Source organism: Neoarius graeffei, chromosome 6 (assembly GCF_027579695.1).
Source record: "Neoarius graeffei isolate fNeoGra1 chromosome 6, fNeoGra1.pri, whole genome shotgun sequence".
NCBI classification, from domain to species: Eukaryota; Metazoa; Chordata; class Actinopteri; order Siluriformes; family Ariidae; genus Neoarius; species Neoarius graeffei.
In genome coordinates, this window is record NC_083574.1 from 69,520,786 (window position 1) to 69,533,978 (window position 13,193).

The window sequence follows — 13,193 nt, forward strand, 5'->3', positions numbered from 1 at the left end:
TCAAATACATTTGTGTGTTTCCTGGCCTAGACCTGACTTTTAAGCACAGTACACACGTGTTCGATAGGGTTAAAGTCATGACTTTAAGTTGCAAATTATCCTACTTCATAAATTCCACAACCAGCTTTGACGTGTTCGAGTTCATTGTCCTGTTGGAACACCCAATGTGTCCAAGTTTCAACAGTCTTGCTGACAGTTTGAAGTTATGCTGAAGAATTCAGAGGTTCTTCATTATTCCATCCACTCTGTGCAATGCACCAGTTCTACTGGCAGCAAAACAGCCCTGGAGCATGATGCTACCATCATGCTTAACAGCTGGTACAGTGTTCCTCTGTACCTTTGGCCATTGTAGCCACACAATTCAATCTTTGTCTCATTTGACTTCAAAACTTTCCTTCACAAGGCTTTTTCTTTGTCTATAGGGTCGACTGCAAACTTTAGTTGAGCTTGAAGGTGTGAATTTTGGAGCTGGGGCTTCTTTCATAAATGGTAGCCTCTCAGCCCATGGTGATATCAAACTTGTTTGACTGTAGACGGTGTTCCAGCAGCTACACCTCCCAATAACTTGCACTTACATACAATTGTTTGATCTGACGATCTTGGAATCTGCAGGGTTTTTTTTTTAAATAAATAAATGGTTCAAAGAGACATTCTTGAGTTGTGTAAATCTATGATCCTCCTTCTCAGATCTGCATTGAGTCCTTTGGACTTTCACATTGTACTGTGTGTTGGTCCATCTAATGAATGCTAATCCTCTCTCATGTATGCACTCCTCTAAATTTACAATCTTCTCTATCAGAGTGCTTACTAGTCTACATTTCTCAGAAATAAAACTATTACTAATAATGGAAAAAGAGCATACTGCGCTAAACATATTTAAATGGTTCAACGCATTGAAGCACTGAAGACATTATTTACACTTGTCATCTGATGAGGATTTTGAGCAGATCTAAAGCAAACAGCCTCTTTTTACTGTCTTTATACAAAAAACATTCTTTGAAAAAATGTTGGCAAGGAAACAGGGAAAGAAAATACAGCAGCTGTATCGAAAAAAGACTGCAGATATTCTTAGTAGTGAAAAATGTGGACCCTTGAAGAAGAGAAGTGAGAATCTACAGGCAAAAGGATTTGAAAACAAGAACTACACATTGTGTGAAAAGAAGATTTAATATTAAACACCTTTAAGGAAGAGAGGAATATATGAAAGATAAACAAGCTTATGCATAAAATCCCTCAATACAAGTTCTCCATTCTCATACCTGTTGAGAAAAATGCTGCTGACGTCATCATGAGTGATGGGTGGCTTTTTGGAGCTGGCAGCCATGCGGAGTGGACGAAGGAAATTGTTGACAAGGATGTGGAGCTGCTGGACGTACTCAGCCTCAGCTTCCAGCATGCTAAATACCACCTGGTTTCTCTTCCTCATGCTTTCAGCATGTGGTGAGCGAATGTAATCCTGGATAATGGTCTTCCACTTCCTCCGACACATCCAACCACGCAAGAAACTCTGTACCTGAACAGGTTTTTAAGGCAGTCTAACATCAGTAGAGTTTGGAGTACATTATCACTTAGTTGATTCACTTAAATAATTTTGGCCTATATGTTCTCTGCCAGGGGCAATGAGAATCACCTGGATACTTTCTTGTGTGTGAGGCACATGACCAGACCATCAATAAAGCCACAAAGTGACTGATGTGATCAGTATTTTATATAAATATCACTATCATAAGGTCACTGTTTCTTCTTCTAGCATCATACAAATTGGACCTTGTGCACCATGGAAGTATCTGCATAACAGCTTGTGACTATGGGTGGGATTCAGTAGACCTGTCCCCCAAAGTTTGCAAAAGACTTCCATCATCTCTTGTCATCTTTCATCACTTCATGACTATGTTTTGTGTATTTTGTACCTTTTGGAGCCATTAAGTACCATCTTGAGTTTGGTTCCCTTGTCAACTTGCTAAACATATAACTATACTATAATGTCCATGCTGTACATGTTAGTTAAAAACAGTTGTTCTGCTACTCACCATAACCACAGCAGGGACCTTTTTGCCTCCAATTTACTCCATTTACCAGCAACACCACAAAAAAAAGTCTTGTCGAGCCAATCCATGAATCACTTGGTTTGTTGTAAGGATGTTTTAAAGCCAAAAACCTTGCCCATTGTTCAATGACTACATCAGAGCAGCTGGTTCTGATCTCAGTGTTGCAGGGGTACAAAGGTTGGTCAGCACCAGCATTATTGTGCTTCTCAGCTATATCAATATTAAAAACCACCATGTTTGCCACTCTTATTCAAGATGTTCATTCCCTCTTGGACATAAGCGCAATTGATAGACCCCATGTTCCAGAATGAACATGAAGAATTGTTCTTTCTATCCAATTAAGAAAATCAGAGGAGTCATCACCCTGCAAGTACACTCCAAATACCACAGACAGAGATGCATCCTCACCCATGGAGTTTTTCCATCGGAGCCCCATTAGATGGAGTACCATCAAAGAAAGAAAGGTACACCTGCAGTGGACACTCACATGTGATCCCACATCTAGCACAAGTTTGACAGGCCACAGTTTGACCTTTATTGACTGTGGTTCTCCCTGGCGGAGTTGGACAGGCCACGAGATCAGGTAGTGTTGGGTCACAAATGGCCTCACTGTCTACTGCACGCATATTCTACCACTAAGTCTGTCCACATTGTACACCATACAGTTTTGTTTGACCTTGTGTCATTCAGTGCGTTTACATGCACATAGAGAAAATCGAATTTCTGCCGTTGCTCGACTGAAATCGAAGTTCTAAATGCCATGGAAACACCTTAGCTAGGCTGAAATCGAACCGAACTTGATTTCTCGTAATCGAGCTACACGACCTAGATTATGCGATTTTAGCCGAGCTACTTAGTGCATGTAAACCATATCGAGCTATGTAGTCGAGCTACTTGCACTGCCCCTTCCGGAAGTGACGAGTGACAAGACCACAAGCGGGAAACACAACAGCCTCGGTCAGCATGACAACGAATCATGACAATGGCATGAATCTTTTCTTTTTGTGGCATTGTTTGCACTGTTAAAATTTAGCTCACTTACTGCATCACCAAATACATCTGTACAGCTGTTGCATAGCTGTGAATTGTGTACATAAACAAGTCATTGTATTTGTGTGTGTATAGTATATAGATGTCCAACATCTGAAGAATGTCAATAAAAACAAAACAATTGAACTTTTTGTGTGTTTATTAAGACATAAGTTAAATTGTAAGCAAAAAAAAAATATTTTTTTGTAAGCAAAAAATGGACTTTAGAAAAATATACAATTGTGCAAAATAAGTTGTCTTACAAAACAGTGGTCTGCGCAGGACAGTTTGTAGCCATACAGTCTGTTAGAGCAAGCCTAACAGCTTGAGCACGGAACTTGTGAACATGGAACTGCCAGTGTTGCCAGATTGGGCAGTTTTAAGTGCATTTTGGCGGATTTGAACATGTTTTGGGCTGGAAACCGTCAGCAGTATCTGGCAACACTGCTGATAACTTTGTTTATACTCTTGAATAGCTCTTCTTCATGATGACAACTGGAAGTGTACCAACACGATGGGGCGTGTAGCGCCACCTGTGGCTCGGGTGCACAATGTACCTCACACAATAGCTCGATTTCCTTGTGTGCATGTAGGATTGGATTTCTCTGGCACCCCTGCTGGGACCCTTAGCTCGATTACCGACAGCAGCTCGATTTGGATGTGCATGTAAACGCACTGATTGTGTCCAGTGCTGCTCTCACTAGTAAATGGGACATCATTACAGCCTCTTCACCAAAAAGTGTGCTTGTCCCAATTGGATGCAATGAAGAGTAGGTGAGGACTGTTACTCAAGAGAATTTCTTGAATGCAAGAGCAGTGGAGTATTGTTCTGTAAATGGAGTGCACGCTGTCATCTGGATCCACTGTACTACTTCATTCCTAATTGTCTTCTTACAGGGACTCATAGATGGCAAATACTGGCCATCAATATTGATAATCTATGTGGTAACCATTGTAGTGCATTAAAGCATCATAGATGGTGTCTTGCTAAGGCCTCAAACCTTGTCTACCACAGTCCAACATGGAATGTCACCATTGTATGGGACTCCTTTAAAGTCAAACAAAACCCAAAAATAAATGTCATTTGCAAATCACAGCAAGTGCCCTGATGCCCCCCCCACATTTAAATTAAAAATAAAACTTTATAACAATAGTTTATCAATTTTAAAAGTTATGATCTTGCTAAAAATAGACTTACATAGCCGTAACCATTTGCACTGAAACCAGATATGCGCTTCTGATGTTACCGTTTCACTACTATGCCGTTTCCCTTAGTAACAGAGAGCTATCAAATAAAGGCTTCTAATTCTAAAAAAAAAATAAAATAAAATAAATAAATCCACAGGCACCACTGTGCTCTGTGTGTGCATGCACATGTGCATGTGTTTTCCCTGCTTCAAATGGGTTAAATGCAGAGAAAGAATTTCACTGTGCTGCAATGTATACATGACAAATAAAGGCTTCTAATGCTAAAAATCTAATCAGAAATTTTCTGTAACCATGAGATTTTTACTGGCAACAAAATATACAAATCAATACTGCACTTCCATGAAGTATAAATCTTACTTGGCTAAATAACGCATATGTAGTATTGACAGATACTAGTAAACAACGGTCATTGTCATAGCAATGCGGTTCTTGCTATCTAAAAATATCACTTTTCTCAGTGAATAAAATCAAATAAAAGTACGTCACATCAAAATACATAGAAATTTTAAAATTTTTGACAAAAAAAAAAAAACTCTGCGAGGAGCTAGTGATGGAGTTCATAGGCAGCAAAATGCTCCCAAAGACTTGGTATGAGTCTGCTCACTGTTTACTTGTGTGTGTATTCACTGCTTCAATGATCTGGCTTATTTCTACAGCCAAGCCAAATGCATAACACTTGGGCATCTTCAGGGTTGTTTACAACAATTTAAAAGCAATGTGTCCACTAGATCTTCTCAGCCTCTGTAAGTCATGTGCTGTGTAAATGACATCACAATCTTGGTGTAATTTGAACTCAGAGCGCAATATTTGAACTTCGGAGAGAGTGAGATGGCAGTGCCCAGGAACACTACTTTATTTTAAAATAAAATTTGTACACAGTATACAGGTACAAATATGAACAATTGAGCATGCGAACATGTCTTGAATGGATATTATCTGTCAGTATAAAGGAGTTTATTTTTTGGGTTTTGCTGATCTTTAGAGCTTCCCTTCAGAGCTCATGCAGGATATCAACATGAAATGGGACTGACTTTTTGTGAGCAATCCCGTCAGCAAAAACCAGAAGACCTGCATGCCTTGTCAGTACACTCACATTACAGACACTGATTGACATGTGGCTCTGGAATGACCTTATGGTTGAATATTGGGTTTTTGATCAAAATTATATCACTTACATTTGCTAAACAATCTACTGACCTTGCAATGTTCCATGGGGTGGAACATGCTGAGTATTCCTTGCTATGCTCAACATGCACCCTCTGGTAGTCTTTGGAGAAGATAGCAGCAACTGGATCATCAGATCAACTATCATGGGGAAACACACAGGAAGCTAACTTGTCTAAACAGAGATTGGCCCACTGAATGGTGGACATTTATAACCATGGCCTACAGTCTGACCAAGCGCCCAGGTCCACTGTGTCATGCCACAGTACAAGGAACATCTGGACTGTAATATGTACAGTACATTACATGGACGAATGCTGCTAAAGAAACTGTGCTGCTGCTATTTGGGCATAACCGTGACCACCTCCATTTTCTTCAAGATTAACACTGCCCAACTCAGTGGTGTGATTGTCATCTCCATACCTTTCTATTCAGTGGGTCTTATGGACATTGTGACAGCTTATCCAGGATTTTTTTTTTTCATTTGTTTGCTTGTTTTTACCACCCATGGCATTTAGGAAAGTTGAAACAGAATGCTAATTATGTATATGTGTCACTGTGCTCTGTGAACACTTGATAACTGACGGTCATTCAGAACTAGCATGGACCCAGCAGGAACTCGAAAAGGCTCCAAAGAATAATGGCCATATTAAAAACAAAGTCATATGAGAACATTGTGACATTGTTGAAGATCTCAACATGTGTATGCATGTGCAGAAGAAGGTATCCACCCAATTCTCACCATCCCTGGCAGGTATTTAGTGCTCACCAAACTTCCACACATTTTCAAACAAATGTTATCTTTGTTTTTAAAAAGCTGAAATTATGTCTTCTACTGTAGCATAACAAACTGCAAAGAATGCCATCTCTCATTCTGATAATGTAGATGACCAGTTTCTTACTCTTCCTGGTTGTAAGTTGTTAGTTTTGAGTGTTCGCTTGCTGTGATTGCTCTGTTGACTGATCAGGAACTAGTATCTCCAGTGAAAAAGTAGGAACTTTAAATCTCCCTGTATTTCTAATGTGCCCCTTAAAAGTTCTTTGTCATGCATGGTAAAAACACTTACCTTCTTAATTTTCTTGATTTCAGAGTCATCTTCACTGGGGACACTGGTGGGGTTGCACTGGATCTTCTCATTGTCTTTAAGCAGTCCGGCAATCTGCCAAAGTAAATGACTTATAGTAACCCATACACTCAATGGTTTAAATGGTTAATTCTTCCTAAATAGCTTATATATATATATATATATATATATATATATATAATATATATATATATATATATATATATATATATATATATATATATATATAATAAATAAGAGTAGAAACCAATAGAAACCAAGTAACAAAGGCATGTTAAAAATTAGTTATTTTAAAACAGAACATTGTGCAAAATTATCAGGCAACCTCTGAGGCATGGAGGAACATATGTGAGATCTGCAGCATTGGCAGGGACATGATAAGGTACTGTAAGGTGCACGCAAGTATTCAGTCAATAATGACATTAATAAAGCATGAGGGGGGCAGGATATGTTCATGTACAGACTCCAGCCCATTGGTATCATACTGTCTGGATAGGGAGTTGGTCTTTGAATTGCAAGAAGCAGCATGATAAGACAGGGTAAAGTGAAACCGGGTAAAGAATAAGGCCCATCTGGCCTGATGTGGGTTCAGTCTCTTTGTTATACATACCAGTGGTGCTTGAAAGTTCTAAAAAGGGTTCACAAATTTTCTATATTTCTGCATAAATATGACCTAAAACATAATCAGATTTTCACACAAGTCCTAAAAGTAGATAAAGAGAACCCAGTTAAACAAATGAGACAACAATATTATACTTGGTCATATATTTATTGAGGAAAATGATCCAATATTACATATCTGTGAGTGGCAAAAGTATATGAACCTTTGCTTTCAGTATGTGGTGTGACCCCCTTGTGCAGCAATAACTGCAACTAAATGTTTCCGGTAACTGTTGATCAGTCCTGCACACCGGCTTAGAGGAATTTTAGCCCATTCCTCCATACAGAACAGCTTCAACTCTGGGATGTTGGTGGGTTTCCTCACATGAACTGTTTGCTTCAGGTCCTTCCACAACATTTCGATTGGATTAAGGCCAGGGCTTTGACTTGGCCATTCCAAAACAATAACTTGATTCTTCTATAACTATTCTTTGGTAGAACAACTTGTGCTTACAGTTGTTGTTTTGCTGCATGACCCACCTTCTCTTGATATTCAGTTCATGGACAGATGTCCTGACATTTTCCTTTAGAATTCACTGGTATAATTCAGAATTCATTGTTTCATCAATGATGGCAAGCCGTCCTGGCCCAGATGCAGCAAAACAGGCCCAAACCATGATACTACTACCACCATGTTTCATAGATGGGATAAGGTTCTTATGCTGGAATGCAGTGTTTTCCTTTCTCCAAACATAACACTTCTCATTTAAACCAAAAAGTTCTATTTTGGTCACATCTGTCCACAAAACATTTTTCCAATAGCCTTCTGGCTTGACCACATGATCTTTATCAAACTGCAGATGAGCAGCAATGTTCTTTTTGGAGAGCAATGGCTTTCTCCTTGCAACCCTGCCATGCACACCATTGTTGTTCAGTGTTCTCCTGATGGTGGACTTATGAACATTAACATTAGCCAATGTGAGAGAGGCCTTCAGTTGCTTAGAAGTTACCCTGGGGTCCTTTGTGACCTCGCCGATTATTACATGCCTTGCTCTCTGAGTGATCTTTGTTGGTCGATCACTCCTGGGGAAGGTAACAATGGTCTTGAATTTCCTCCATTTGTACACAATCTGTCTGACTGTGGATTGGTGTAGTCCAAACTCTTTAGAGATGGTTTTGTAACCTTTTCCAGCCTGATGAGCATCAACAACGCTTTTTCTGAGGTCCTCAGAAATCTCCTTTGTTCATGCCATGATACACTTCCACAAACATGTGTTGTGAAGATCAGGCTTTGAAAGATCCCTGTTCTTTAAATAAAACAAGGTGCTCACTCACACCTGATTGTCATCCCATTGATTGAAAACACCTGACTAATTTCACCTTCAAATTAACTGCTAATCCTAGAGGTTCACATACTTTTGCCACTCACAGATATGTAATATTTGATTATTTTCCTCAATAAATAAATGGCCAAGTAGAATATGTTTGTCTCATTTGTTTAGCTGGGTTCTCTTTATCAACTTTTAAGACTTGTGTGAAAACCTGATGATGTTTTAGGTCATATTTATGCAGAAATATAGAAAATTCTCAAGGGTTCACAAACTTTCAAGCACCACTGTAGGTGATCTAGCTTCTTGTGGTCAGTGAAAATAGTGACCAGGTGGCTCATGCTCTCTAGCCAATGTCTCCACTCCTCCAGTACCAACTTGATGGCCAGCAGTTCCCTATATCTGTCCTGATGTCATAGTTTTGTTTGGCAGGGGATAGTTTCTTGGAAAAGAAGGCCACTGGGTGCAATTTGGACTTTTCACCAAAATGTTGTGATAGAATCACACCTACTCATGTGTCTGAAGTCACACCTCAACTGCAAAAGGTTTAGTTGGGTCAGGGTGTTTCAAGATGGGCACAGAAGTGAATGTAGTCTTGAGGGCAGAGAACACTGCTTCTGCCATAGGGTTCCACATGAGCTTCTTGGCTCCCTTCTTGAGGAGGGACCTGAAGGGCCATAGCAGTGGTGCTGAAGCCATGAATGAAACATTGATAGAAATTTGCAAAGCCCAGAAAGCATTGCAGGTCCTTGAGACTTTGAAGAATGGGTCAGACCATGAATGCGGAGACCTTGGATGGCTCCATAGCAACTCCCTTAGGACTGATTATGTAACCTAGGAAGGTGACTGTGGACACATGGAACTTGCACTTTTCACTCTTCACATAAAGTTGGTAAGACTGGAGACATGAGAGAACTTGCTTAACCTAAGAGACATGGCTTTCATGGGACAGAGAGTAAATCACGATGTTGACAATGTATCAAAGTCCTTCCCATGCCACAAGGCACATCAGGCAGTGGTGATCTCCATTTCAGTAGCCCTCAGCCTCTTGCCTATTACACAGCTAGGGTTACAGTGGGGGGGGGGGGGGGGGGGGGGGGGCTGGTCCTCTGGTAACCATGAGAGTTTGATTCCCTACTCATATCTGTATTGCGGTGTGCCTCGCCAGATGGCAGTAAGTACCCTTTTTATGATGGTCTTTGATATGACCTGACTGTGAGAAGAATTCATGATCTTCCAGTTGAGAGGCAAACATGTTAACCACTAGGCCAACTCCCGGTATCATCAATGTAAGTGATGACAAATTTTCCAAGCATGTCCCTTTATACATCATTTATCAGACACTGGAAGACAGATGGTGTGCCAGAGAGTCCATACAGCATGACCATACATTCATACAGCCTACTTGTGCTGAACATTGTTTTCCACTCATCTCCAGAACAGATGCACACCAAGTTGTAGGTGCTCCAGAGGTCCAGCTTAGTAAAGACTTTAGCTGACCTTAACTGTTCAAGTGCTGAGGAAATGAGTGGTCATAGATATGGATACTCAGAGACTGGATTGAACCCTCAAGAGTCAATGCAGGAGCAGAGGCCCCCTCCTTTCTTTTCCATGAAGAAAAATCCTGCTGACGCAGGAGAGATAGAAGGATTAATGCACCCCTGAGTTAGTTCTTCCTGCACATACTCCTCCATAGCGCACTGTTCTGTGAGAGAGAGAGCGTAGATGCAGCTGTTAGGTGGAGTGGTGCCTGGAAGTAGGTCAAAAATACAGTTGTCAGGATGGTGCAGGGGAAGGCCACTGGCTTTCTTTTTACTGAACACTTCCATGAGTTCATGATACTCTTTGGATATCCTGACTTGGTCTGAGGTTTCAGGGCTTTCAATTGTAGTCAAGGCTAGGCAGAGATGGGCACTGAAGCCAATGTTTACAACAGTATGAGTATCACTAGATAATTCTGCAGTCTGCCCATGAGATGACTGGATCATGTAGCTCCATCAACAGCATACCCAGGATAATGGGGTGAGATGGGCTAGAGGTGACCAGGAGACTCGTGGTCTCATGGTGCAGACTGCTGACCTGACGGTTCAACAAGGAGGTACAGTGGGTCACTATTCCAGTACCTATGGGTCCCAAATCAATGGTCCAAATGTGCAAAAGTATGGCAAGAGGAAGGAGAGGGATTTGGAGTTGTTCTGCTGTGTGCTGATCGATGAAGCTTGTGGCCACTCCAGAGTCCATCAGGGTTGTGAAAACAACTGGGAACCTGAGAGTTCTATTTTCACTTGCAATGTCAAGGATTTGTCACCTTGAAACTGACTCACTGGGGATGGCTGAGATATGTCAAGCGTTCTCTCTCTCACTGCCTCCTTGACGGGAGCTTTGTGGTGCTGTAGGCAGCTAGATATGAGGTGCTTGCATCGTCACCGCTCTCTCTCTGTGAGGCTGAGCCATGTGCAGCCAATCTGCATGGATTCAGGGTTGGTTAATGGAGCTGGTGAGATGGCGAGACATGGCACCTTGGACCGGCCTTGGATGAAGTGATCAAGGTGGATGGCAAGCTCACTACGTGCATCCAGGGTGACCTCGTCATCAGGGCAGGTGAGTTCTTTGAGGATGTCAGCTTTCAGAGCTGGCTCATTCCACCTGCTAATAAGGTGCAGACCTCAAGATGCATACTCAGCCATGCACCATGATCCTTGGTAGATAGCCAGGAGACTTTCACTGACATCTTTCCCCTCTGGAGCATGATCAAAGACTTCTGTACATTAAAAAAAAAGAGTTCATAAGTTAGTATGGATCTGCCACCCTGCTCCTAGAAAGCGGTGGCCCACTGGAGAGCTTTGCCTGTGACTAAGTTCATGAACTGAGCCACACTATCATGATCAGAAGCTCCTTCTTGGGCTGCGAAATATAGTGAGCACTGGAATAGGAAGCTATAGCACTGGGTGGTATCCCCAGCAAACTTGTTTGGACAAGTGATCAGCAAGCTCGTGGTGACTGAATGGGTCTGCTGTGGTACTTGTGTGGAGCAAGGCAGAGACACCTGTGAGAGTGCATCGGCTAGCTGCATGAGCTTCTCCTCCATAGCATGGACACATTGTTGCTGTTCACTCATGAGTTAGCCCTAGTTGGCAAGAGTGCTGTGCAGGCTCGCTCTCTGCTGTGTCCACGTCATGGCAAGGTATTCTGTCACAAGAACCAAGCACAAGGTGAGGGGATGCAAGTGCAGTTAGAGGTGGTTTTAAAGGAAGTTCAATCAGGCAAGCAAATCCAAAACAGTGAGCAGAATCATGGTCAAAACAGGCAGAGGTAAACTAGGGCACAAGCAGGATAACTTGGACTAAATCCAAAATACAGAGTCAAAAGCAAAACAGGTCACACACACTTGGAAACTGGTAAGATAAACAAATGGCTGGGTATGAACAGTATGAGCAAGCTCAATCTGTGAGTGTGTGCGCGCAGAGTCCTTAAGTAAAGTGGCTGTGATTGTAAACAGATCTCCATGATTAATACTCAGGTGATGGGGAGCAGTGAGGTGCATGCTAAGAGTAGTGCAAGGTGTGTAGTGGAGTACATGAACCTGCCGGAGATGGAGAATGGGCAGTGGGTGTGACAGCTAAACTCAAGGTCTTACAGTAGTGAAATCTGAAGCACTGCAGGAAAAGCAAAGGAAAATCCCAGAAATTAGCTCTGAATATCCACCAAAATAAATATACATTGAATACAAAGCTATTGCAACATTTCAATTCAAACATTCAAATGACACAAAAGGCAAAAAATTGTGAACATGATCCATTAATACCTCTCGTTAAAACAGAAGCTAAAAAGCCCAAATGCAAGGCATTACCAAAATAGAGGTTCAGCAACACTCAATGATGTGCATGCAGATGTCATGAGAAGGGTAAATTAAATAATAAAAGCTATATCTTCCTCCAGTAAGAGAAATTCCTGTTTTTGATGGACATCCTCTTCAGTGCAGATCTTTTATGAAGGCCTTTGAACAAGACGGAAAACAAAACAGATAGTATGCAAGTATGCAGTTGCTTGCATATGAATCCAAATGAAAGATACAAATGAGCGATGAGAATAGAATTTTGAAAACACCACAATGCATGGTGCAGAAGCATCATCGTTAATGGACAAAGCATTAAATGATCTGGTATAAGGGCAGAGGATGGTCCTATTTATATGTACTCTATTTAAGATGCTGCAATAATACAATACAGGAAGTTGATTTTGTGGATAAGCTGGAAAATTCAAACTAATTTAAAAATTACTGGGTCAAAACTACTTTTTTAAATTGGATGACAAATAGAGAACAGCTGCTTGCCACTTACAAAGAAATTCACAACCACAAAGTAAGGAAAGACCTTCTGGAATTCATTGAAAATCAAACACAAACTGTGCTGAACCCAATTTTTGATGAAACACTAGTCCCAAACAATAAATTAATAACCAGATCAAAGAAACTAACTCCAACATCTAACATCAAATCTGCCAGGAGAAGGAGCAGTTTTGCCATGACGATCACAAACTTTCCAGAACAAGACAACACAGAAATAAAACAAACAGTTTATAAGTAGCTATCATTGAAGGCAAAGCTTCGCTTCTTTTGTGGTAAAAACCACACAATAGAGGCGTGTGATATGTTCACACAGAAACATAAAAAGGTGGACTTAACCCTCTGGGGTTGAGAACTTCGTGGGAAAAGTTCAATAGGTTTAGAA

General features: G+C 41.0%; 1 protein-coding gene across 1 annotated transcript in view; it reads right to left on the reverse strand.

Moving 5' to 3' along the window:
- rasgrf1 (Ras protein specific guanine nucleotide releasing factor 1) overlaps nucleotides 1-13,193 on the reverse strand; it is a 706,856-nt gene that overhangs the window by 434,042 nt on the left and 259,621 nt on the right. Inside the window, exons 4-5 of the mRNA XM_060924009.1 lie at nucleotides 6,518-6,610; nucleotides 1,260-1,513 (exon numbers count right to left, since the gene is read on the reverse strand). Of these exons, the coding sequence (XP_060779992.1) occupies nucleotides 1,260-1,513; nucleotides 6,518-6,610 (347 nt within the window). The remainder of the gene's footprint in view (nucleotides 1-1,259; nucleotides 1,514-6,517; nucleotides 6,611-13,193) is intronic.